The following is a 26,421-nucleotide window of genomic DNA, read 5'->3' as shown; positions in this document are numbered from 1 at the left end:
ATCTGGAGTTACTCTTATGGATAGTGCTAAATGTTAAATGTGGCAGATGGGACAAGAGTGTTCAATTCCAGAACACAGTATGGAAGTGGGAGTGAGTGTGTTTTGTATTTAAATTTTATTCTAGTTACACCAAATTAAATTAATTTTAATTAGATCCACCTCTAAACCAGAGAAGGTAGTTATATTTTAACTTTAGATTTTTAACTTTTTGACAACATTTTTATAGTGAATCATCTCAGATGGATTTTTACGGGAAGGATTGAGACAAATGGTACAGTTTTAATCCCTGAGAAGTTTACTTTAGGACAGTGTTCCTCATCATATGCTATTTATGGCATTATTTCATAGACAAGTGAATAGTTTAAAGCAAACCTGTTGTGAGTCTAGTGCAATTTAAAAAGTAGTGCCTATAGAAAATTAAAGATCAAATAAACTAAACTATAAAATTTCTTTTTAGTAGATGTCAATATTTAAGTACTACTGGCAAACCTGTGTTTGGAAAAACAACCAGATGCCAAGTGGAAATGCCAGCTGAGATTTACCTCTGCTGTATTAAATCCTTCATAATTTGAACAGTTGAAATTGTCTTTTCAAAGTCTTGTCCAGGTGAGAGGCAGATGGCCTGTTTGGGGGGCTGCACTTGTCACCCCTGTGTGCTGTTTGAATGTGTACACCTCTGCATCAGGAGCTCAAAACCAGAAAAAATGGTGAATGACCTGACCATTGCATAATACACAATTTTTAATCCACACAGATTTTGCCATTGACATAGTTTTATGCTTTGTCTGAAGGGACTTTGTGTACGGACTAACACGCTTGACAGGAGCAATTTGGCCGGAGCCTGTGCCCTCTGGAGCCTGACTGTCTGCCAGGCTCCTGCTTTTCAAACTCTTCTCTGCTTCTAGACTCAAAAATGGTTCTTTTGCTACTAGTCCAGCTTATTCTTTAATGATGAAGAGCACCACACTACATAATAAACATTTTCACTGTAATTAAACAAATCTTCTTTGAAGAGGTATTACTTGTTGCTGTACTGCCTGTTTCATAGGGCCTAGCTGTTTATATTTGTCTCAGAAGCTATTTTTCCGTGTCTTCTGATGTTATATCTTGGGCTGCTTGAAGTTTTAATGGGATTTGTAAAAATTATATGTTGTGAGTGTTTTTCTGGTTGTGGTAACAGCAACAAGCTTGTTCACGTGGCTTCAGCAGCAAGTATTCTATTTTATAGGCAGGCCTAAGTTCATTTGAAGTGCCAAAGAATAAAAAAAAAAATCATGAATGTAACAAGACCAGGCATTTCTTAAAACATAATTCACGATCCACATTTTAGGAAAGAATTCTGTCCCTTGCAAGGATTTTTTCTTATAAAAGTATATGAACACAAATAACTTCTGTTTTCTCTTAGCATAGCAACAAATCCCAATGGTTCATCTGTCATAACATTATACATTGTACATTTATGAATGTGTTGAAGATTGTATCCCAACATTCAAGATAGTGACAGATACAATTTCACTTATAAATTTGAAACAGATGGTAGCATTTAAATACAAAATCATTTCATTCTTGTGAACATTTCAACGTCCCAAATTTGGACACAATTTCTAAATGTATGGTGCTTAAAAGAAAAAGGCAGGTTTTAATGCAGTGGCTTAAAAACTGAAAGACACTGCCTTTCTAACACAGACTATCCTTCCTTTGAAAATCCAGGGCTCAGTTTTCAAAGCATTGTCTAGGAATTTAGCGTGCGACCCCCATTGACACTAATGGGAATTGCATAGCTAAGTCCCCATAACATCACTTTGAAAATCCATTTGTTGTACCAATTCAGAAAAATGACATAAACTACGGGGGACATTCACAAATCAAGAGAGCAATGTACACTTTGAAATACAAGACCAATTTGTGTTATTCCAGTTATGTGATCAGTAGAAGGGATTCTGAAATTCACCACGTTCACAAAATAAGTCACCAGGTCTAAATAAAACAAAATATTTTGGCAAGTGGCAGGCAGACTTGCTAACCAGGCTAACAAGATGTTTGTCAGCAGTAATGAACACCTACTGATTAAGTGATAATTGTGTTTGGTTGGTATGGTGTTATTCTACAGTTAGCAAACTCTCTTTTTTTCTTTCAAGCTGGACTTAGGTATCTACATTTTAAGTAGTTCTGTTGTTCCTTTGCAACAAGAAATGTTCAGAGTAAACAAGACTTGTCTTTGTCCAGTTTTGATTCTGATCCTGGTCCTTTATCTTTTGTTTTCCAATTTAGTAAGTGTTCTCATGGAGCTTTAATTAACAGGAACATAACTTGGTGAATAATGATGGTATTATCTTCATGGTCTTGCAGATGGTTTTTGTTGGAAATAAGTGTATACCTGTGTAACCTGTTCATGTATACTTGTGCACAAAACCTAAGCAAAGATTAAAACAGTGTTGTTGTTGTTGTGTAGCTGTGTTACTGCAGTGCCCATGAGTCCCAGTCATGGACCATGGCCCCATTATGCGGGGCAGAATATAAATAAGTGTTTTAACAAAAGAAAGACAGTGCTGCCTCAGAGTTCCCAAAGCAATGAGATTATAGCTCCACTGAAAGGTTAACGTTATGTCAGAGATTATGAAACAGCAACAGTTCTGGTTGACAGGCTTCCTTTTGGGTCCTGAAACCCATTTGTCCTTAAAACAAGGCAGGGTGGGTTGGTACAGTGTGAGCTCCTTGGAGTAGGAAATGTTTCGGACTGGAACATTTGTGAGTGGCTTTTGAGAGTTTACTATGTTTAAAATTAAAAAGTCGCCTTCATGTTTGGTGCTTTGCTTGCTCCAAAGCCCAATAAAAGTATAAATAATTGAAATATTAATGTGTTTGCTCTGTCTTAGGGGCCGAAATGATACATAGCTAGCAATAGTCTTTTTTTTTCCCTAGGCCAAAAGCCATGCATCCTCAAGGGAAAAAAGTCCTTTTTTTTTCCCTAGGCCAAAAGCCATGCATCCTCAAGGGAAAAATTGTAATGTTACTTCTGTGTTTTTTCGTAAGAAAAGATTAGGTGTAGCTTGCAGTTGTATATGCCTGGCACTATTCATTTCCCAGAAGAGTTCACTGTATTCTAGGCTTTGGGTTTTTTTAATTAAAGAGGTCAAAATCCATTATATCAAAATTTCAAAGAATTTGCCAATTAGCTGTAGTCTGTGATGCCCAGCAGGTGGCTTTTATACTATTAAAGGGAGATTGTTTCCATCTCTGATCAAAGCGAAAGCAAAACAAAAGAAAATATAGAATATTTTGCTGTACACAGTGCAAACCACATGCTGTGTAAATTATGTGAAAACTGTACATGAGAGACTGTTCAGTCATCCCACTTCAAGAAAAGGTTCTGTATATTTTCACACTGATCCTCGCGAGGATTTCAATGGTAATGTCTAAGTCTGTTTAGATTACTGATTAGCTGAGAAGGCTAGACAGCTTGCTATTTCCTAAAATGAAGACTTTAGCATTTTCCTTATTTAAAAGTAAAAGTAAAAACGCACAGTTAAGTAGATAATGAATTTACTAGAAGTGAAATTAGAAAAAGCTGAGCGTGCTGGAATGTTTAGGATGCAAAAAATTTCCAATTTGCACTTTTGAATGAATCTAAACTTCCCTTATTTTTGCCTACTTAAAAGAATGTTTGTGACCTTTTGACCCTTTTGTTATCCCTTACTCAGAAAGGCCTTTATTCTGTAAGACTTAGGTATAAAAAAATAAAAAGAGCATTAATGGCGTAACAGTCCTTTCTGATCACCCTGTGTAAGATGTTTATGCAAAGTGTCAATAGAAGCAATTGGCCTAACAGTGTGACAACCTGCTTTGCTTGGAAATGGGCTAATCTCCTGTTTGGGTTATCCAGAGGTCAGGTAAGGATTTCTTTTTTCGCACTCCCCGTAGCGCACGGGTACATAACCTGCAAACACTACAGGGCAGAAATCAGAAGTAATTGAGCCTAAGGATGCCACAAAGCATTTTTAGTTAATCCTGACCTGTTTGCTTTTCCTGATTTTTTTTTTTTCTTCTGCTTTCTTTTAGTTTTTCCGTTCTTGGTCCCATCCCCGAGAATCTGAGTGTATAACACACAATGATGACCTAGAGGGACTCTACCAATTTCATTATCTGCTTCACTTTTTCTTCTTCTTCTTTTTTTTTTTTTTTTCCCCAAACAGGCATCATCCCGCTCTTTTTTGAAGTTCACGTGGAAACCTACTTTAAATCTCAGTTTTTGAGGGCTGCCCCCTTTGCCCTGTCACAGCAGGCTGGAACTCAATAAGAACTCAGGCAAGCGTAGCGGGCCGGGCGATGGGCCTTGGCGGGCTGCACGCTGTGAACTCCTGCCTCTCTGAATCAGCTTCTGTGTGTTTTTATAACTGTCTTTTTTTTCCCTGTTAATTATGCCCCAAGGCTGTGGAAAGACAGCATTTATCTGTTTCAACAGACTAAGCAGCAAGTGTTCTGACATGTTTATCAGGCAAATTGTACCTGACAAAAGGTAATTACACATGCAATCAAGTCCAGAAGTAACTGGGTGATTAGGGGTTAATAAACTGTTTAGCATAAGAAATACTGTGAGCAAGGAGAGTGGGCCAGAACTGACATAACTGACAGTGATATATTAAAAGAATTACTTTTCATTGGATGGAATATTTGACTTTACTGAAAGGTAAGTAGGAAATTAAGTGTACAACTCAGTTTTATCTCCAGCTCCTGAATCACTGGTGCCATTTGTACAACCAAAGCTATTTGCTGATGCTCATGCTGCTTCAGAAGAGATTGCAACTTGCACCATTCCATCTTGCATTAAGCTACCTTTATAATTTACAATTAGGATTTTTGTAGTATAGCCAGCACAGGGTGTAATGGACACTGCCCCCATTTCCATCTGCAAAGCTCATGTCTCCTTCTTCTGTCTGTTGCTGTGCTCACTCTGTGCATAGCTATTTCCCAAAGTTGCATTCTCTTCCAAGATTATTCCTGACAGTTGCCCAAAAGTAAAAAGGAAAGGGCATCTGTATGATATCTGAGGATGTGACAAGAGGCTCAGATGTCATTGAAAGGGCCGGATGGTCGATTCCAGCAGTTCCCAGTGCACAAAATTCTCACGTAATTACAAGATGGCCTAAATACAGGACTATGGCTGAGCTGCTCTGAACTTTAGGTAATACAATGCAAAGCTTTAGTGAGCAATGATAAAGAGTAATTTCTATTCAAACACGGCCATATCACCTAGATACTGGGAAAACGCTAGAGAACTAACTTTGAGGAATAGGTGCAAGTGCCCTATTTGAAATCAGAATTCTGTCCCTAAAAGTTTAAGATCTTTCTCTCATAGCATCAGTATTACAATGTTTCGTCTTAACTGATCCTGTTAGCTAACAAGGTCTTACAGTAGGAGTAACCAAACCTTTTAACCAAAACATAGTTTAGTATCTTTTAAAATAAGTCTTCCAATTAAAAATAGCAGTGTTACCTGTGTAATGTCAGAAATTACTATAAACTTTTACGTAAATACACATAAACACCTTTTCTTTTCCTAGTGATGTTTATTTCTACAAAGACACCTAATGTTTACACATAAAAGGCATCTAGAAAATACCTACACATGAAGGGAAAATTACAGAATCAAAGCAATGTAGAGTATAATTCAAAATAAAAGTGCAGTACAGCAACCAGAGGCTTAAGTTACCTATAATGTTAGAAGTATATATGTGACTAATAATGTAATGGTTTGGGAAAGCAACACTGTTGCACGTACAGTAGAAGAAAAGTGCTGCTCTCTGATCATCAGCCCTGATGGTTCCAAGATGTTGGATGAAGGTTCCCCTTATATCACCTTTAGAAAAAGCAAAATCTTCTAAATAAGGTGGAAGTGTGAACTGTATCTTGTAAATGTAAGTAAGTGGACAATATATAGGATGTTCTTGGCGGTGTACAGGAAAGGGTGAAGCTTGTTCTTCTTTTTTCCCTTGTTCCTTTTTTTTTCCACAATGACTCAGACACACATCTCTGCAAATTGTTCCTAGTCAGAAGGGAATAATTGCTCCTTGCTCCTAGAAAAGCATATTCATTATAAAATACTTCGGTATAGTATTGCCTGTCTGAGCTTATTCTTATTTTTCATGGTTATTATGGGATGAAGAGCACAGCAGTGCCATTGTTCTTGGGTAGCAGAGTACATATATTTAGTTTATTTGGTGCTTCACAGTGTTTTTGCTGCATGATAAGCTGGTTCTGACTAAACACCCTTGGGTGGCTCCTTATGTGGGGCTGAGACTGCCTTTCTGTCAGGTTTTTTCCACACATGTTAACTTAGGAAAGATGGATGTGCAAAATAAAGATTTTTCGTATTGTAATTTCAAGGCAAGTTGTGCACAGTCTAACCTAAAGTAGCACGGGTATGATGTGATAAAACTCTCTTGCCTTTGGCTGATTTTTGAGGCTGGGAAATGCTTATTGCCAGGACCTACTGTTTGCCCATATTTGACCGTGTATGCCAGTGTGGGGCATTCCTTGTTAGACAATACATTTCATTTTCAGTTATTGTCTCAGTAATAGTGAAAGCTTTAATAAATAAAACAGTAGTAGGGAAATGTTGCTTTAACTTGGCCTTGATTTGATCCTAGATGCTGCAGTAAAAACTACTGTCACACAACTAGCATTGGGCTGTGCAACCACTGAGCCTGGCTGCCAGGGCAGATGTAGGTGATAGGAATGGCCAGGACACAGAGCCCAAGAGCTGCACACCAGACAGCTCTTCCCACCCCACAGCATGCAGTATTTGCTGTCCAAGCCCACTGTGTACAGCAGTGTGCCACGCTGCAGAACTGCAGCTGTGAGGGGACAAAATTGTGCACAGCAGCAGTCTGGGCTCCAGCAGTGTCTGCAGCTCCCTGCCACATTTAATCCTGATCCAGGACATGATTGTCACACTACAGCCCCTGAAGAGATGAACAGAAGGAGGGAAGGGGGCTGTGACTGACTGGCATGTGTCATTTGATTGCATGTCTGGGCCTTTGAGCTACCTGCCTCGTGTCATGACAGCTGCTTGAACTTAAGAGATTTATTAGCATGAGGTTGGTTGTGTGCAACTCTTTGACCATGCATGGAGCAGGGAAGGAGCTCTGGGTACATCACCCTTGCCAATAGTGTCTCTTTAGGTGTTCATTCTTGAGGGCCAGGACTGTGTTGGAGTGCACAGAATATGCTTCATGTTCTATGTGACATTTTTTTACCTTGTGTTAAAAAACAACAGGCTTCATGGTCTGTTTAGAGCCCTACATGCTTACTTGTGTTTGGCCAGGTGACAAATGAGGTGTAATCTTCCAGTCATCGCTATCACTGAGATTTCCCAGAGCCATGGCACAATCAGTTGAGTCAACCCTTGAAAGCATTGTATGAAACTCACTCATGCAATATTGTCAGGGAAGTTTCTTTGAACTTGTCAGCACTGTAATTGTGTCAGTCATCAATGGCTTTGGCTGCACATTGCTAGCAGGATACTTTAGGTACCTTTCACCCATATGAGCTTCAGGGTTCTTTAAGATTTACCCAGAATCCTCTATTTCAGTGGTACAATAGGTATAAGAAATGAAATCTTTCACTTCTTACTCACTGAATACAACTGCTGGAACATGGGTCCATCCTTAAGGACCATGTCCCGTGTGAAGCCCATGACAAGTAGCACTGTAAGTAGCAATAAGTTATTAATCACCAGATTATATCATTTGGGTTCCTGTCAGCTTTATCCTCACCTTGCCTTGTGCATCTGCCTGTCCTATCTTTCCACTCTTTTGGTTGTGTTTTAAATTACCTCTGTGAGGACTGGCACCCGAACTGTGTAACACAGGTAATAACAAGTGATGAGTAACATGCAACTGAGGCTGTGAGTTTCACAACTGAGTTATCAAGCCTTCCCAAGTCTGTTTGCGTGGTGAGTGAAGGCATGTTCTCAGCAACTCAGTAAAATTGAGTTGTGGACACCATCTTGAGAAAGGGCATTATGGGAAAGAACTGTTTGAATTTGATCTTGGTGCTTATAATGGATATCTAGTTAGCAGAGAGTGAAATTGCCTCCTTGGGTTTTAGATCCTTTCACCTCTATGAAATAGTTAAATTTAAAATGTGAGTAGGTGTGTCAGAGGTCCGTTATAATGCCAGGAAATGTTGCTACCTAGTCCTAAAAAATTACACTACAAATAAGGAAGAAGTAATTAATTAGAAAAATATGTATTTAAATTAGACGCTATATTTGAAAGCAACATAAGAAAGTGGTTTGGAAGTGGAAAACTTTGCAAAAGAGAGGCATTGAAATTTGAATCTGGGAAGACTGGATGTAGACTTTTCTGTAAATGAATTGGTGTTATGATTTTGGGCATGAGCATTGCTGGACTCTTCTGACAGTTTGTCACGCTGAGAAGTTTAAGGCAAGGTAAGGTTCTCTGGGGTGCAGCCCTCCTCTTAGTGTAGCCTGAGAAGTCAGAGGGGTGAGCACCTGCTGCACCTCTGCCTGTGGGAGCAGGGGCTGCCACTGTTGTGTCCCAGCTCTAACAGCTCTGATCAGGCGTAGCAGAAACAAATGTTTGAAGTGAACAGTTCTTCCTTGAAATAGCAAAATGATGTGACTTGCAGTAGTCTGTTACATTTTTTTCAAGTAGTTTTGTTGCACAAAATCCTGTTCCAGCCCACCTTTCCAGCATTACTGATTGAGGGCAAGCAGGGCTCTAGGTTACACTGAGGACCCAGCTCAGCAGAGCAGCCTTGGGCCCTGCGCGCTGGGGCGAAGTGTTGTTAATGGTTCCCAAGGCTTTTTTTAACAGTAGGTTTGGCTAACACGGGACAGCCTGAGAACAAGCCCTTGTTAGCCCTCAGCAGCAGGACAAGGCCAGGCCCCAGACGCAGGGGGAAGCTGGGGCGCCCCGCCATTGACGTCAATGGCAGTGGGGCCCACTGGTGCGCAGGTAGCCGTGGGAAAGGCATCCCCGAGCAGGGCTGCCTGTGCCCTGGCCCCTGGCAGCCTGGGCAGGGTGCCCAGCAGTGCCTGGCCTGCACCCCGTGATGGTGGAGGGGCGATCAGGCTTTGAGGGCCGTGAGGGTGCTGGAGGTTCAGTATCGCGTCTGATTGTAAAAGCAGGCTGGTTTATTGTTGAACAGCAGCTCTCAGATCATGAGTCCAAGACATGATTTGAAACTGCAGCCAAGCGTAGTATTGTGGTTGGAGACTTTTTGTTCCTCCACTGAAGTGTTTGGGTTTGTTTGGGCCAGAAGTGTGCCCAGGGCTTGGCTCTGAGTTTCAGGGATCAGTTATAATAGAGACTGCAGCCAGGAGGTGTTTAATTCATTTAATTGGACTACCTGAACCTCGTTTAAATTAGTGTGAGAAGCAGCAGATACTAGCATCCCTGTCTTGCTCCCCCCGGTAAAGCAAGTTCCTAAATACTAAATCGTGAAGCCGTCAGCATCCCCTTCTAGGGCCAAACCTGCACTCCCGCCTCCCTGCACATTGAGGGAGGTGAGAGACGTTAAAGAAAAAATGGGCAGGTGAAGGGGGGTGGTGGCTGGGCTCGGCGGGGGCTGCGCCGGCCTCTCTCCGCAGAGCCTCCCGCACTCCGTCACCCGCCTCTCCCCCCGCAGCTCCTGGACCTCTTCATGGTGTGGGACTGGTCCACCTACCTGGCGGACTACGGGCAGGCCACCTCCAAGTACCTGCGGGTCAACCCCAGCACGGCCCTCACGCTCCTGGAGAAGTAAGTGCGGGGGCCGGAGCTGCCGGCGCGGGGATGCGGAGCGGGGCCGGGGCCGGGGCCGGAGCCGCCCTGCCGGGAGCGGCGGGGCCGGGCCGCGGGAGCAGCCGGCGGCTCCCGGATTGCCTCTCGGGGCAGGGGAGACGCTGAGCTTTGGCCGTGGTGAAGCCGGTGCGGGCGTCTCGGCCGGTCTGGCGGGCGGGCAGGGAGGGCAGGGCGCGTTACCGGCAGCGCGGTACCAACCTCCTGTAAACACCGCATCAAACAAAACACGTTGTGGTTTAAATACGCTTTCTAACAGTGTTTTCTCCCCTCTCCTGCCTGCGATGAAAATGTCTTTTGCAGAGTTCACAGAGGGTATGTATCGCCTATATTGTTACAAAATATTGTTTCTGTAACTTGCCTAATTTCCCGAATTTCGTTTTTGTATCCGTTGGTACGGGAAATCAGCAATATAGATGCCCCTTATTGACGGTGAACAAAATTCACCCATTCGCTGAGTCTAAATTTACCATGGAAGCAGATGATACTAACGGGCTTTCTGACTTGCTTCTCTCCTAAGGCAATTGGTAGGATCAGGGTCCTGCTGAAGGGGTATTTGCTTAACACTTACAGGTTATTTGTGAAGTAGTATTTGTTGAAACAAACACATTCTGCGCTTCTGCATTGCAGAAGTTTAATTTAAGAACACATAGTGAACAGGTTTTGTAATCTTTCAGTTCTTATTAGCAGAAAGATCAAAAGAAGAACATTAGTAAACCAGTCTAAATACTCAGATTTTTCCTTTTCAATTTATGTTTCTGATGTGTTTGTCATTTGCTTTTTTATTTCTCTAGAATGAAGGACTCCAGCAAAAAGAACAACATTTTTGCTCAGTTCAGGAAGAATGACCGTGACAAGCAGAAGCTAATAGAGACTGTAGTAAAACAACTTAGGAGTTTAGTGAATGGTATGTCCCAGCACACATAGGCCTCTTAAGTCGACAGTATCTCATCACACCAAGAGGTGTTTCTTATCCACTATTTCTACTAAGCAAATGGTGATACCAGTTAGGACTTTTGTTTGACCGAGAAAAGGAAAAATGCAGTAGATAGATTGTACATGTAGTCTTCAACAAACAATTCTTTGTACGTATTTTTAATGGGTCGAATACTATTTTGTATATTGTAAACAAATGGTGAAAAATGAGGTTGTACAATAAAAACCAGCACAGTCGTATTGTACATGGAACTGCTCAACTGTAAATATGTTATTTAAATATCTGCAGATATGGTGTCCAAAATTTTGCTCCGAGTAGGAATTATTTGAGAAATGATCCCTTAGTTGCCGTTTTCTAGTTGAATCCTAATTTAAAGTTTTTAAGCTTGAGATACTTGTGTTTCAGATGCCGCTTACTGTTTTCCTGCATTAAATGTATATTAGCCCTAAAGTGATTGGACATAATTTTGTATACCAGGTTTTGTAGTCTGGAGGTATGAAAAGGTCTTCTGATTTTTAGTACCTTTGAAAACTACCGGAGAACTAGACTTGATATCCATTTAGCATTAGGACTTACAGGCTTTGTTCTCCAAAAGGGTTTAATCTTGAGGTTGTGAATGTAAATAACCATTTGATTTCTTTATAATGTGACATGTTGTTTCGTTTTGGTTTTGTTCCTCAGGGTTACTATTTCTAACTGTACTTTTGTAAGATCTCGGGTTCTTTATCCCAGGTTGCAGTAAGGAATAGGTTTGCCGCTGTTGTTTTCGTGCCGCATCTGTTTGTTAGTTTGCGCTTTCTCCTGCCAGCCCCATCCCAGCGATTGGCATTTTGTCCCACTACCGGTCTCTTTGCACTGTCCCCTCCTGGCTATTTTAGACACTTAAGAGAATGTCTAACAAATACAAACCAAATGGAACGTGTAAAAATAATGTACATTTCGCTGTATTTTTAAGTTATTGACGGTCTAAATACAGTAATATAAACCTCACCCGTATTCCTGCTTAATTTCACACACGGGAGCACACCTCGGAGCCGGTTTCGCGGGACCTGTGCGCGTCCCGACTCACTGGTGATTTTCCCCCGGGGAAGGCGGCCGGGGATCCGCGCGGCCCTGACGGCGGGGTGCGGGCCGGGAGCGCTGCAGGGCTGCCCCGACTGCCGCTGCAGGCCGGGGAGCCGGGGGCGGTGGGGCTGCGGAGCAGGGCTGGGGCGCTCCCTGGTCGGGGGAGCCCGGGACGGGACTCGCTACCTGGGCAGGCCGGCCCGAGGGGGCGCCGGGAGCTGCCGGCGGGGCGGAGAGGGTGCCCCGCACCAGGAGCGGCCGTCCCGCCTCCGGCTCGGGGCGCCCCGAGGGGCCGGGCGGGGGCGGGAGGGGCGCCGGCCCCCAGCCCCGAGGGCTGCCCCGAGCCCCTCGGCCGCTGTCCCCGGCCCTCCCGCGCCAATCACCGCACTTGGCCGCGCTGCTTAAATATGCAGCGGATACGTCATCTCCGAAGGTGGATCGGGCGTAAGTGGCCAATATCTATATAAATGTGGCCGAGGGGCGAACCGGCAGCAGGAGGCGAGCGGGGCCGGGCGGGCAGCAGCCGGCAGGGCCCGTCGCGCAGCGCCCGTAGCCGAGTCGCGGGGCGCCGGCCCCCCGTGCCTGACAGCCGCACCCGGCCCGTCCCCGCCGCCGGAGCAGGATGCCGGCCGGGCACTCCTGGCCCGAGGCGGCGGCGCTGGTGCTGCTGGCCCTGGCTCTGCTGATCACCCTGTGCCGGCACCTGTGGGCGCTGCGCTGGAGCCTCAGCCGGGACCGCGCCAGCGCCTTGCCCTTGCCCAAGGGCTCCATGGGCTGGCCTTTCTTCGGGGAGACTCTGCACTGGCTGCTCCAGGTGAGGCGCCGGGGGACGGGGCGGGGTGGAAGGGGCTGGCGGGAGCCACGGGCTGACCCGCAGCTCGTCCCCAGGGCTCCCGCTTCCACAGCTCTCGGCGGGAGCGGTACGGAAATGTCTTCAAGACCCACCTCCTGGGCCGGCCTGTGGTGCGGGTGACAGGCGCTGAGAACATCCGCAAGATCCTGCTGGGTGAGCACACGTTGGTCAGCGCACAGTGGCCCCAAAGCACCCATATCATCCTGGGCTCCCACACTCTGCTCAGCTCCACGGGTGACCTGCACCGCCAGCGCCGCAAGGTGAGCCTCACAGCCACCCTGACAGGGCACCCAGCCCAGGCAGCGCCCACGCCTGGCCTCGGTGGCGTGTGTGCCCCCCCCGCTTTAACTACCTGCCTCTCTTCCCCCTTCTCCTCCTAGATCCTGGCCAGAGTGTTCAGCCGTGCCGCCCTGGAGAGCTACCTGCCGCGGATCCAGAAGGTTGTGAGCTGGGAGCTGCGGGGCTGGTGCATGGAGCCAGGCTCTATCGCAGTTTATTCCTCCGCTAAAACCTTAACTTTCCGCATTGCAGCTCGGATTCTGCTGGGGCTCCGCCTGGAGGAAAAGCAGTTCAAGGATCTGGCCAAAACTTTTGAGCAGCTGGTGGAGAACCTCTTCTCCCTGCCCCTGAACATACCCTTCAGTGGGCTGCGCAAGGTACTGCCGCCTGCACTGCTCCCTCTGCCCGGGGCAGCGCCTGGGCCCTGGCGGCACAGACCCCCTGTCCTTAGGTCCACCAAGGGACATTTCTGATGGGCCAGGACATCTGCAACACCCCATTCTAGGTCTGAGGGCTTGGTGTCTTACCTACCCCAGCCATATCCCCTTCTCTCTGCACTTCTCACCTGCTTTTGGCTGGCTTCCAACGCCTCTGGGCACTGGCTCCAGCTCATTATTCAGCATAGGGCTCCTCTTCTCCCTCATCCCACATATTGCCTCTGGTGAGTCCATCATGTCTGACCCTAACCGATCTGAACTCATGTCAGCCCACGGCAGAGGCGTCTGTGGGCATAAGCACAAGGACAGGTGGGCACAGCACACCTCAGCTTAGCACCTCCTCTGAAAGTCAGGCAGGCTGAGAACTTAAGGCCCGCTTATGGTCCTCAGTCCCTTGTAGTCCAGCAGCCCAGAGGCAGCCCAGGGAGAGGGACAGTCTCCTCCACCTCTTTCAACCTGCAGTTTCTTCCCTGCTGCTCTGTCCCTCTTTGCCTGTCTTTGCTCTGTCCCTCTTTGCCTGCCTCTCCACACTCCTGCTCTAGGTATAGGTCCTGTGTACCATTCTTCCTCTCACATTCCTCCCTCCTCTAGCTTTGGGTTTTCCATTCTTACCACAGCTGAAGTCTCCTGTCTGCTTTAGACAGGTCTTCCCTCATCTCTTATTTCCACTGTGAGCTCTGTCCTTTTGGATCACCTTACCCAAACAATCTCAGTTCTCCCCCATCCTCCCTGCTACTCTTCATCAAAGCTCTTGTTTTCCCTGTCCAGTTTCCCTTTGCAGGTTGTCACCAGTAGGAGCTTTCATCCCCCTGCCCTCTCTCAGGTCAGCCAAAGCCTGTCTGGCCCCCGACCAACATCTTCAACTTGCCTTTAGGTCCCCTTGTCGTTCACCTTGCTCCCTGCCCTGTTTACTTTGTCCAATCCTTCCCACCTCAAATCTAAGCTTTTGTATCTTCTTCCCAATATCTGGCCATGGCCATTTTTAACTTCAAATTTCTGGTCCTTGTGGCTTTTGCAGGAGACGTTTTTATAGAGAGTTATACAGTGTGACTCCATCATCCCACGTTGCAAAGGCATTGCTGATCACTTGACTTGCTGAGATCTTACAGGAATGTTTTGCTGCACTGGAGTGCAACATAACTGAGCTGACTGTGATTAATGTGTCTATCCACTATTCCCATGTAAAACCATTTGTGCCTTGCTGTTTGGACTCAGTTTTCTTGTTACCTTTTCTTTTCCCTTGGAATAAGCTTCCTTTGGACCTGACACAACTGTAGATTTGCCCAGTGCAGATGCCTCTGAACTTTGTAGCATGGGTTTACTGTTGTCTTTTCCTCCCAGAGAGTTTCTTGGGACTTGTTGCATTTGATTCACAATAGCAAGGCAACAGAAGGTGCAGCATTTCCCCCCAGACTGCTGCCTCTTGCAAAGCTCTGGAGCTGGGCAGCAGATTAAACAGTTCTTGCTGTTACAGGTCCTGGGATTAAGGATTGCTACACTTGGGTTCCCCTGGTCTCTCTAGAATGGGGGACAGTTCCTAAGGTTCTCCTGAACTGTGTGTGCCTCTCACAGGGAATCAAAGCACGGGACATACTACATAAGTTTATGGAGAAGGCTATACAGGAAAAACTGCAGAGAAACAACCCAGAAGACCACAGCGATGCTCTGGATTTCATAATGAACAGTGCCAAGGAGCATGGCAAAGAATTTACCATGCAGGAGCTAAAGGTAAGGAGAGCCTCTGCCTTGCAGTGCCACTCCTGACTCAGTGGCTGTTTGAGAGATGTGGGCTGAGGGCCAGGAGGAGGCTTGTGGGGAGCTGGGGACCACCCCCAGCTGCTGAGGACACCAGCTCCTGCACTCAGCACACTCTTATGCCCTTGTAGTCTTATGTCTCTGCCATAGAAGGGACCTTTTAAAAGGGAATGAATGCCCTTCTACCTTTCCTCTTCAGGGCCACCAGCCTTAGCCTGATGTAGGGTGCTGGTAGGGTTATGTGGCTGTGTTAAGGCTCTGCATGTCTGTGCACTCAGTAACCTCCAGGACACTCTCTTGGAAGTATTCAGAGCTACTAGTGTGCTTCTCAAACACAGCCCAGCACCCAGCCTAGGGCACGGTGTAGATCACATCACTGGACTCCTCAGGGCTGTGAGCCCAGAAATTTCTGAGGTGATTAACCAGAATAGGTCTAGGGATGCAGCGATGGATTCCAGGTCATTCCCTATCACCTCCTCATTCATCCGATCATGTAGCTTGTGGATTGCTGTGAAGAATGTGATGTATGGCTGTGACATAGGGATGAGCCCAGTATGAGCCCTTAATGAGCCAAAACCACCAAGTGAGTGTTTTGCCAAAGATCTTAGGAAAAAAATTTGTCTTTAGTACTGCATCATTCATAGTTCCAGATCACATGGTATCAGTGAATGATAGATGGCATTGCATTTAAACAAGAAGTTTTGAAGCAGTTTTGCATGGGTACAGCAGCTGGATATGATTTTAAAGTATTTGAGTATAGTTTAAAGGTAGTTTTACTATTTGTTTAAGTATGTCAGGATAACCATCCAAAGACTAATGTTTTATAAATATTTTGTAAAAATGCAATCGCTAAATCTAAAATATTTGAAAAACTTTGAGCAACTATTAGATATAATTAGAACTAGTATATATTACTAAATAAATTTTATTACAATTATTTATTACATTATTTAATCTAACAATGTTTTATTATAATGTGATTTTAAAAAATAATTGACAGATTCAAAATGTGATTGATTAAGATGAATTAATCTCTGTTAGTATTCACATTAATATTATGCAAGAATAATTTCAGGATCTCTCATCATATCCCTGACTCTGACCACAAATGGAATAAGAAGATATTAAATGTAACATAGATTGAGTGACATGGCAGCAACCTTGGGCCAGCTGATTCAAATTATAACATATTCATTTGTTGTAATGTACCTTCATGGTTAGAAAATTTCTGTATTTAACAAAATTAATTTCAGACTGAACTGCCTATGCTTGCAATTATGGCAATATTCTCCACCCTAATAAAACAGTAGTAGAGGTCTCATTTAATGAAACAGTGTAATTGGATAAAAAGTCCAAAGCTGTCTCAGAGTTGTGGATATATCTGTCTTTGACAAACACTTCAGACACTGGCACAAACTAGTCACTAATCTGCTTTTTGTTCAAATGATCTGGAAAGAGACTTTTCCCAGAAATTTTGTTAAATACACTGTGATTTGTACTGCTGCTATGAACTCACCAGGGCCCTTGAAACGTAAAGGTCATTAAAAAGATGTTGCTTTGCCAACAATACTGTTTTAAAATATTTTAAACCTTGCGAACATTTAAAAAACCCATCCTGTATAATAATGCTGTCACTGGCTGGGTGTAATGCTGCCCATTCTGCCTCGCAGGACAGGCACCGTACTGATGAAGCAGCTTGGGAATATCCTGCCTTCCAGTCACTGGTTCTGCTGGCCTTGCAGAGGCAGGGAGGGAAAGCTGTGACAGCAGCTGTGACACACGTTCTGCAGCAGCACTGTCAGAGGTTGATGCAAAGAGCATAAGGGCTGTTATTTCAAACCTAAGAGCTTGCCCTAAATTCCTTGCATGCTATTGAAATGTCTTGGGGTTTAATTGCATGTGGTGGAACTGAGAGGTTTCTTTTCATCTGTGTCTGTTACTTGTGAATGTAAAAATTCCTGCTAATGCCCGCAGGAGGTGTGATAGGGGCTGACAGGGATCTGTTGTTCCAGGGGTTTTATTTCAGCTGAAAGATGCCCTTGAGAGCTGCACTTTGGCAAAGCATCTAGACCAGCCAATATATGGCACTAGGGATGGTAGCAGAGAGTCATCTTTGTTACATTATCCTTAACTTTATCAGATTTGAATCCAAGTACCTTCAGCCTTCAAGTGTTCTTCTCTGTGTTTGTGGCTTCACCTCTTTAGAACCGATTGTGTCAGAACAATTTGAAGTCCAGACACAGTCATGTGGAAGGGAACTGCTCTGTGTCCCTGTGGGATTTTGCCCCTGGGCTGGAGCCATTAGTGCTCTGTAATACCAGTCAGGTCCCAGGCCTTCCAGGGGGACAGTTCCCGGTACTCCTCCCTTTGGCTTCTCCTTGGCTTTTGTCTCTGGCCTCAGCACTCCCAGCCCTGTGCTGTGGAGCCACTGGCACCTTCAGATGGTGCTGTAGGTTTGAGCATTATGTTTGCTGTCAGAGATGTGTCATGCCATGGGCAACCCTTAACATTTGGGAAACCATTTGCAAAAGTTGGTCAGAGGGTGCTGCAAACAGCCCCCAGCAGCCTGGCAAGTGCTGTTCCATACAGACCCTGCAGACAGCCCCACAAAGACTGGGGGGCTGCGAGGGGACTCCTGACCTTGGACAAGGCACGCATTGCAGATTTGGCTGTGCTGTGCTGTATCTGAGCTGAGGAACTTCCTAACTTGTTATGGATACCTCTGCTGTGGAGCTTTTGGGAACTCTGCTGTGCTTCAGGCTGTACAGCTTGAAAAGCAAGCAAGTCCTTTGCCTGGTGTGTGCTCCCTGCTGGCTACAGCACTTCCCAGGCTGACCTGCTCTAGCAGAGGCCTTCATGCTTTTGACTCTTGCCTTGAGTCCCCTCCCAGGTAAGATCAGTCACAACTGGAGATGGATCAAATACAACCCATTTAGCTGCCAGCACATCTAAAATTTGTGCATAAACCACTGCCCATATCCACTGCCTGGACAGAAAAGTAAAAGTTGGGTGCAGAGGGGAATTGGCAGATGATGATAAAAAGCATAATACTTGAAATGTACTTCACTCAATGTGCTATAGTACATGGTAAAGTGCTGCCTTAAAATTGGTAAATCTTTTGAGGAAAGCTCAGAAGAGCTGGATTGGAGGTAATGTGTACTCATTCCAGCTGTGGTTCTGCAGCAGTGCCTTGGCAAGTGGATGTCCAGTTCATACAGAAATGCATTGGTCCCTGCCAACCCAGGATGGGTGTGGGTTTGGGGAGAGCAGAGTGGGGGCCAGGACCCCCTGCACAGGGGCGAAAACTGCAAAAGGTGAGAACAGTCTGAGACACAATCTCTTTGAAATGTTATTCAAACTTGTAATTTTCACTCCTCTCCCAGGAATCAGCAATTGAGCTCATATTTGCTGCTTTTTTCACCACGGCTAGTGCTAGCACCTCTCTGATCCTCCTGCTATTGAAGCACCCCTCAGTGATTGAAAAAATAAGGCAGGAGCTGATGTCCCATGAGTGGTACCAGCAGAGTGAGTGCTGCCCTGCAGGACCCTGCCTGGACACCCTGACCATCCAGAGCAGGGACAGAGAGAAACCACATTCCCGCCCCATGGCCAACGACATTCACAAGGAGCAGAGCCAGCCCCCAGCCCCAGTGGAGGAAGATTCCCTCCAGCCCAGTGCCGTGCTGGAGCCCGCTGTGCCCCGGAGCAGCCCCTGCCCCGGCCCCCAGCTCCCGGCACCGCCGGGGCAAAGCTGTCACTGCCCCGCAGACATCAGCCTGGAGAAGCTGAGCCGCCTGCGCTACCTGGACTGTGTGATTAAGGAGGTGCTGCGAGTGCTGCCCCCAGTCTCCGGAGGCTACAGGACGGCACTGCAGACTTTTGAGCTCGATGTAAGTGTCCCGCACTCCAGCAGGCTGCTAAAGAGCTGCTGCCTGCCTTGTGAGCAAGCACCCTGTGTCCCGCGCAGTGGTGGCGCTTGGCAGTGTAGCTCAAGGGGAAATGTCACCCAGCAGCCTCTGTGAGTCCCAGGTGGGCTGGGGAGAAAAGGAACTGTAGAGCAGGTGGGCAGTGCAGTGGGGCTGTCTGCAGGCACCCTCTGCTCACCCTCCAGTAGCACAGGTATGTAACAGCCCTCTCCTCTCTCTTCTCTGCCTTCCCCAGGGCTACCAGATCCCCAAGGGCTGGAGCGTCATGTACAGCATCCGTGACACCCATGAGACAGCAGCTGTGTACCAGAGCGCCCCCGGCAGCTTTGACCCCGAGCGCTTCGGCGCCGGCCGGCCGGAGGCTGCGGGCCGCTTCCACTACATCCCCTTCGGCGGAGGGGCCCGCAGCTGCATCGGGAAGGAGCTGGCCCAGGCCATCCTCAAGCTGCTGGCCATCGAGCTGGTCAGCACGGCCCGCTGGGAGCTGGCCAGCCCTGGCTACCCCCGCATGCAGACCGTGCCCATCGTGCACCCTGTCAATGATGGGCTGCAGCTCTACTTCCACCCCCTGCAGCCCAGCCGAGGCCACGAGGCCTGAGCCGGTGAGGGGTGCACTGCTCCCCTCAGCCCTGGGGCCGATGCCCCTCCACAGCTGCCAGGAGCAGGTCCCTGCTGCCCCAGGCTGGGAATGCTGCTGGGTTACTGCTCAACAAAACCTTAAAGGTCTTTCTATTTTCTTCTCCTGGTGTACAGGCTGGTAGGGTGTGCAGGGTGCTGCAGCAGGGTGTCCTGCAGAGCACTCCTGAGCACTGGGGCAAAACCTGCTGAGGATGCTGGCAGGGTGCCTGCCTGTGCCATGGGGGCTCAGTCAGCCCCTGCCCCATACAGGCCTCCAGCTACCAGGGATGGAGAGCAAAACTCCCAGACCCACAGCTAAGACTCCCAGGGTTATCTCCTGTAGGTGTGTTATAGGAGAGGCAGGAGAAACATCCTGCACATTGTAGCTTTTTAGATGAAAAAAGAGGGAGGCGGAGGGCTCTGCAGGAAAACACAAGCCAGAGTTGCCCAATACCCAGCATCAACTCTAGCTAGAATAATAGGGTGTAAAGTGGTTTTTATTGTAAATATTTAATCTCATTCATGCACTTCCCATTAGAGCTGGCACAAGGAGGATATGTCTCATTCACCCACTAGTAGCAGCTGTGTATGTTGTGCTTTTGCACATCATAGCTGCTGTTTGGGGTCTGCCATGAAACCATCTCTGAGGTCCCGCCAGGATATCCTCCCCAGCCACAGCCTGCCATGGGATTGGACTGACGCAGGGGGAGGGGGCTTTGGGGAACAAATGTTTAGAAAACTGACATTTCTGAATGTGTCTGATTTGTGGTACGAAGTCCCTTGTTCCTGATGATGCTGTTCACATTGCAGAGGGGACATTTGCAAGGTGCCACAGGGCCCTGTGGTAGCTGGCTGACTGGCCAGACTGACTGTCACCTCTGTCAGCCCAGCTCTGCCAGGAAAAGTGTCAGGACAGCAGTTCCATGCATCTATCCAGGGGGTGATACCCAAGGCTAAACGTGGGTGCTGAGGGCACCCTTGTAGATGGCTTTTGAGTACCCCTACAGGGTATTTCTCTCCCATGTAAAATAAAATTAACTGAGTCCTGTTGTTTGTGTACTGAGAACAGAGCTGGGCACAGGTCCTTGATCCACAACAACACGTGTATAAATTTCTTTCAGCTTCACTTCTACTCCCCACTGTCATGCATTCTGTGTGAATGCAGTGGGAAAATAATCCTGCTTGTCCCTCCAGAGCACCCCATGCCTGGTGGTGTCCGTGTGCTCTGTGTGAAGAACCAGCTTGCCCTGTGAGGGCCAAAACATGGCACAAAGACAATGTCCCTTTGGAAAGGCTCTGGGGAGCTCTCCAGGCTCCTGAAACTCTTATCATCAGTCTGCTTGGGTGCTAGAGATGGCCTTGCCCTGGCCAATCCCCCTTGCCTGGCCGTGCTGGGGCACTGCAGCGACCACCACGCTACCTCGGACAGAAACCTGGCTCCCAAACCTGACAGGTCAAATCTGGAAGAAGTTGAACTGCAGGGCTGAGTTAAGTGCTATTGGCAAGTCGACCGTGTAGTGAACCAGAGCCTCTGGCCCTCCTGACCTTGTCCTGAAAGGTGAATCTTTTTGCCTATCAGAGGTGAAATCAGTAGATGGTGGCTGCAAGTGGCAATGACTAACGTTAATTAGCAGGAGCTACTGGCTGGCTGAGACCGCAGGCGACTCCGGGTCTCACTGCGGGCAGGACTTGGGCAGGGCTGGGCCTGCAGCGTCCGGCACCCCGGGCAGGAAGGTCAGGGCTCCTCCAGCAGCGCACTTAAAAATTACCCTGAGCGCCAGCAAGCCCGCTGAAAAATGTAACATGAATCTAGTTTAAAAAAAAAAAAAAAAAAAAAGAAACAAAAAGAAACTGATAAACCGATTTTGTTTGCAGATAAACACGAGCATTTAACAAATGAAGTGTAATAATTGTTACTTGTAATCAAAGTTTGTTCATATTAGGCTGTTAATTTCTTGACCCCCTTCCAAGATGTTTTTAATTATCCCTTTCACTCTTTACCATTTGATTCTTTTCAAGACGATGGCTGGGGAATACACAGCTGGGAAGATAATAAAGCCTTCCTGTGGCAATTATCGGTGCTCAGGCCACCGTATCTCGTTATTTTGATAGACAGTGAACTTGGCGCGGTTGCCGGCCGGGTTCACGCAGATGTCACGGTCCGTGTTGTAGGTCACAAGCAGGTCAGCGCCCGGCAAGGGGAGAGCGCCGGGTCAGGGCGCGGCCGCCGCTCCCGGCCAGCGCCGGCCGGGCCCGCGGCGAACCCCGAGGGGCTACCGGGCAGTCAGCACCCTCCGGGGGGCTCCCTCCTGGGCAAGGGGCTGCGCAGGCGGGCAGCCCCGCTCCAACAAGGCATCGTAAGAGGAGGGCGGGTCTCGTGTGATGCGTTGATTGTTAGAAAAATAATAATTAAAAGCGACATCTCCCTCTCCCCTACACAGACACACATACAAAACTTCCAGCGTTTATTGAGCTTGTCTGGAACAAGAAAGCAAAAGTAACAGGGAGGGAAAAGATAAAAACGGTAAAGAAAAAAAAGTGTATTGGCCGCAACCGTGGTCGGCGGAGAGCTCCGCGCTTCGCAGCCGCCGTCCGCGCCGGGCGCCCCTTCCCCAGCGGCTCCTGCGCCGGCAGCAGCAGCAGCAGCAGCCCCAGCCAGCGCTGCCCTCCCGCTGCCCCGCTCCCGCTGCCCCGCTCCTCCCGCCCGGAGCCGCCGCTCCCGTCCGGAGAGCAGCGCCGGTGCCCGCCCGCCCCTCCGCGCCGCGCTGCAGGCGGGGTGCCCGGCCGTGCCGAGCGCCTCTTCCCGGCCGCGGCAGCCCCGACGGGATGCCGGAGAGCCTCAGGCGAGGGTGGGCACTGGATCCCGGGGAGAGGAGCTGGGAACGGCGAGTTTGGTGTTTCCTTTCCGCGCTCACCTCCTTTTCCCTCGGTGACCCGCGCTTGAACCTGCATCGGGAGTCTGAGACGGACTGCTGCCGGCGGCTCCTTCCTCCACGGCCGGCAGAAATACAAGCCATGCCTTTCGAGGTGAACCAGGGGACAGCGGAGGCTCCTCCGCCGATGCCCCGGCAGCTCTGCTCAGGGGGTCTCCGGGCTGCCCCAGCACGGGGCACCGTCCGCTCCGGCTGCCCCACGGTCCCGGCCCGCTGTCTCCCGGGTCCGGCCGCTACATCGCCGTTCCCAGCCGACAGCGGTGGCGGGTGGACGAAGGAGCTCCGCAGAGCGCATCGGCGCCGGGCGGCAGCGCCGCGGGGTAGGTGACCGGACAGCAGGACCGCCGGGTGCCGGCGCGGGAATTTCTGGTTGCAGCCGCTGGTCTCGAACGAGCATCGGCGATAAATCCGAGACGAGGAGGCGGTGGTGGCCGACCACCGGCTGTCAGCTGTCGGCGGCGTCCCGCAGCCCACTCACCGAGCGTGGTGCAGGGTCAGCGAGCCCGGCCCCCGACAGCACCTTTCCTTCCCCGGCAGCGGTCTGCGGCGGGTAGGATGCGCTACGCAAAGCAAATAGTTAAAGATTTCGAGGGGAGGAGCCAGGCCGCAATCCGCAATTAAAGATGAACTTTGGGTGAACTAATTTATCGGACCAAGGTAGGGGTGGGCAGCAACCTGGGAAGGGTATAAAAGGCGGCCCGCGGCGAGCCCAGCCCGCGCACTCGGAGCTCCCGGGGGGCTGGGCGGGAGTCGCTCCCCAGTCATGGGCTTCTCCGCCCTGGTCGCCAGCGCCCTGTGCACCTTTCTGCTGCCCCTGCTACTCTTTCTGGCTGCCGTCAAGCTCTGGAACCTGTACTGCGTGAGCAGCCGCGACCCCAGCTGCCCGCTCCCGCTGCCCCCCGGCACCATGGGGCTCCCCTTCTTCGGGGAGACGCTGCAGCTGGTGCTGCAGGTAAGGCCAGGCGATGGCGCGGGGAGCGGAGAGGCGCCCCTCTGGAGCCAGAGCTCCTCGGGCTGCAGGGGAGGGAGAGGAGCGACAACTTTGACAGGCTCCCGTGGGAAAGAGCTGCTCTCCCTGCCTCTTCCTCTCATACTTTCTAAAATTTATTTTATCGTTTCCCCCCTCTCATCTCCTGTCTAGAGGCGGAAATTCCTGCAGATGAAACGCAGGAAATACGGCTTCATCTACAAGACTCACCTCTTTGGGCGGCCCACGGTACGGGTGATGGGCGCCGAGAACGTGCGGCACATCCTGCTGGGCGAGCACCGGCTCGTCTCCGTGCAGTGGCCCGCCTCGGTGCGGACCATCCTGGGCTCGGGCTGCCTCTCCAACCTCCACAACGGGCAGCACAAGCACCGCAAAAAGGTACGGGCCGACGGCGGGCGGGGAGCGGGCGCGGCGCCTCGGGGCGGCGGCTGAGCCTCTGTCCCGTTGCTCCTCGTCCCCTCGGGCAGGTGATCATGCGGGCCTTCTCCCGGGACGCCCTGCAGCACTACGTGCCCGTCATCCAGGAGGAGGTGAGCGCCTGCCTGGCGCGGTGGCTGGGCGCCGCCGGGCCCTGCCTGCTCGTGTACCCCGAGGTGAAACGCCTCATGTTTCGCATTGCCATGAGAATCCTGCTGGGCTTCCAGCCCCGCCAGGCCAGCCCCGACGGCGAGCAGCAGCTGGTCGAGGCCTTCGAGGAGATGATCCGCAACCTCTTCTCCCTGCCCATTGACGTGCCCTTCAGTGGGCTCTACCGGGTAAGGCTCACGGCGGGCCAGCAGGATAGGCGGCCAGGGCGCGGGAATCGGGGGCAGGGATGGCAGTACTGTCTGAGGCCCAACCTGCTCTCCCTCCTGCTTGGTCAGGGCTTGCGGGCACGCAACATCATCCATGCCAAGATCGAGGAGAACATCCGTGCCAAGATGGCCCGCAAGGATCCTGAGGGGGGCTACAAGGACGCGCTGCAGCTGCTGATGGAACACACACAGGGTAACGGCGAGCAGCTCAACATGCAGGTAAGGTCCCCCCGGATTAATCTCTTTCTCTCATGCCCCCTAAGAATGTCACACTTACCTTGTGGATAATAAAAAGGAGAGCAGGAGATGCTCTCTTTCTCCATGAAATAAACCTGCTAGTGTTGAGCACTAGGATGCAGAGGCTGCAGTCAGGCTGTTGGATGGGGAGACATGTCTACAGGGAGCGTGAGCACCACCAACCACCTCCATCCAGACCCCTGGGTGTCTGTTCCAGTTTGGGAATGATGTACAGCATTGCAGTGGTTGAGTGGGCCTGGTACTGTGTTCAAGGCCTGGTTTAAGCCTCTTCTATCCTTTGTGTAAGGAGCTGAAGGAGTCTGCCACAGAGCTGCTGTTCGGGGGCCATGAAACCACTGCTAGTGCTGCCACGTCACTGATCGCCTTCCTCGGGCTCCACCATGAAGTCCTGCAGAAAGTGAGGAAAGAGCTGCAGGTCAAGGTTTGTGTCTTCCCCAGAGGCATTTCACAGGAGGGGGCAGTGGGAGGAAGGTACCTCCAGGACAGATATCCAGACAGGGCTCCCTTTGATCCAGGTGGTGCTCTGTTTTAGGGGTGGCAGAAAAATACTGCTTGTAGCTGAGGGGCAGCTGCTTTGCAGTGCCAGGAGCCCTGGCTGTGTGGTTCATGAATGTCATGGCAGCATTTTCCTTTCTAGGGGTTACTGTGCAGTTCCAACCAAGAGAAGCAGCTGGACATGGAGGTCTTGGAGCAGCTGAAGTACACAGGCTGTGTCATCAAAGAGACCCTCAGGCTGAGCCCGCCTGTTCCTGGAGGATTTCGGATTGCACTCAAGACCCTTGAGCTAAATGTAAGCAAGGTTTGGGCAGGACTCCTCAGAGCAGCTGCAAAGTATTTTGTGTTCATGTAGCCTGTCTGCCTCAGAGTGACCTGCAGGAAGCCAGGAGGGGAGGTGGGGTGCACTGATGTGTCCTGTTCTGTCACTTCACATTATTTAACACAGCAAGGTGCTCCACATCTCCTTTCTGTTCTTTTTTTATAGGGTTATCAAATCCCTAAAGGTTGGAATGTTATTTACAGTATCTGTGATACACATGATGTGGCAGACCTCTTTACCAACAAGGAAGAATTTAACCCAGATCGCTTCATGTCTCCATCTCCAGAGGATTCCTCTAGGTTCAGTTTCATTCCTTTTGGTGGGGGCTTGAGGAGCTGCGTGGGCAAAGAGTTTGCAAAAGTCCTTCTAAAAATATTTACAGTGGAGTTGGCTCGGAGCTGTGACTGGCAGCTGCTGAATGGACCTCCTACAATGAAAACAGGCCCCATAGTGTACCCTGTGGACAATCTGCCTACCAAATTCATCGGTTTCAGTGGCCAAATCTGAGAGCTCAACCCTCCAAATGGATTCCTATATAGCATTTAATATGTACATAGTAACTTTTTATAGTAACAAAGGCCTTTAAATATTTAAAACTTTTAAATGTACAATAGTTATTTATGTCTTCTAAGTATTTCAAGAGGCTATGATATTTTTTCCCCCAAGCACTACAATTATGGGTCTCTGATTCATAATTAGATAATGTTATTTCTATAGAAATAAATTTTCCCCTATTTAAAACTATCACTGAGAGCTGGCCAGCTAAGCATTTGAAGACATTTCAGGATGGTGTATGTATAAGAAATATCCAAAAAGCATTCAAAACTATGGTAACTAGCTACTCATCCAAATTATCTGAAATGGTTATTGTTTGAGAATGTTTTCAGTATTATTTGTGTCTAGATTGTATGTTTAATGTGTGAATTTTAAGTTGGACAATAAAGTTTATTTTTGA

The 26,421-nt window shown here is 48.7% G+C and overlaps 3 protein-coding genes across 8 annotated transcripts in view; all 3 read left to right on the top strand.

Annotated features, from left to right (window-relative positions):
• EXOC6 (exocyst complex component 6) overlaps window positions 1–11,733 on the top strand; it is an 87,527-nt gene extending 75,794 nt beyond the window's left edge. For 4 of the 6 annotated variants that reach the window (XM_058028779.1, XM_058028775.1, XM_058028773.1 and 1 more), the window contains 2 exons: window positions 9,655–9,767; window positions 10,601–11,733. In XM_058028779.1, the coding sequence (XP_057884762.1) occupies window positions 9,655–9,767; window positions 10,601–10,733 (246 nt within the window). In that variant the 3' untranslated portion in view covers window positions 10,734–11,733. Of the gene's footprint in view, window positions 1–9,654; window positions 9,768–10,109; window positions 10,122–10,600 lie in introns of all 6 variants that reach the window. The other 2 variants (XM_058028772.1, XM_058028774.1) reach the window with 1 other exon arrangement.
• Window positions 11,734–12,430: 697 nt separating this feature from the next.
• LOC131086398 (cytochrome P450 26C1) lies at window positions 12,431–19,656 on the top strand. Its single transcript, XM_058029393.1, has 6 exons — window positions 12,431–12,622; window positions 12,697–12,921; window positions 13,042–13,317; window positions 14,950–15,105; window positions 18,516–19,022; window positions 19,294–19,656. The coding sequence occupies exons 1-6, from the start codon at window positions 12,431–12,433 to the stop codon at window positions 19,654–19,656; spliced, it is 1,719 nt and encodes a 572-aa protein (XP_057885376.1).
• A 3,716-nt stretch (window positions 19,657–23,372) lies between these two features.
• Window positions 23,373–25,982, top strand: LOC131086376 (cytochrome P450 26A1). The gene is made up of 7 exons (XM_058029365.1): window positions 23,373–23,561; window positions 23,751–23,975; window positions 24,065–24,352; window positions 24,461–24,610; window positions 24,936–25,070; window positions 25,287–25,439; window positions 25,632–25,982. The coding sequence occupies exons 1-7, from the start codon at window positions 23,373–23,375 to the stop codon at window positions 25,971–25,973; spliced, it is 1,482 nt and encodes a 493-aa protein (XP_057885348.1). The 3' UTR covers window positions 25,974–25,982.
• The last annotated feature ends 439 nt before the right edge of the window (window positions 25,983–26,421 follow it).

The sequence above is a fragment of the Melospiza georgiana genome, chromosome 8 (assembly GCF_028018845.1).
Source record: "Melospiza georgiana isolate bMelGeo1 chromosome 8, bMelGeo1.pri, whole genome shotgun sequence".
Taxonomy (NCBI): domain Eukaryota; kingdom Metazoa; phylum Chordata; class Aves; order Passeriformes; family Passerellidae; genus Melospiza; species Melospiza georgiana.
Note: the sequence above shows the minus strand (reverse complement) of the source record. Positions and strands in the feature narration are given on the sequence as shown.

Bases quoted from the DNA above. Each gene is read 5' to 3' on its own strand.
- LOC131086398 (XM_058029393.1), top strand. From the start codon at position 12,431: ATGCCGGCCGGGCACTCCTGGCCCGAGGCGGCGGCGCTGGTGCTGCTG. The intron at 13,318-14,949 runs GTACTGCCGCCT...TGCCTCTCACAG, and splicing joins CCTTCAGTGGGCTGCGCAAG to GGAATCAAAGCACGGGACAT. The intron at 19,023-19,293 runs GTAAGTGTCCCG...TGCCTTCCCCAG, and splicing joins TGCAGACTTTTGAGCTCGAT to GGCTACCAGATCCCCAAGGG.
- LOC131086376 (XM_058029365.1), top strand. From the start codon at position 23,373: ATGGGCTTCTCCGCCCTGGTCGCCAGCGCCCTGTGCACCTTTCTGCTG. The intron at 23,562-23,750 runs GTAAGGCCAGGC...TCTCCTGTCTAG, and splicing joins CGCTGCAGCTGGTGCTGCAG to AGGCGGAAATTCCTGCAGAT. The intron at 24,611-24,935 runs GTAAGGTCCCCC...CCTTTGTGTAAG, and splicing joins GCGAGCAGCTCAACATGCAG to GAGCTGAAGGAGTCTGCCAC.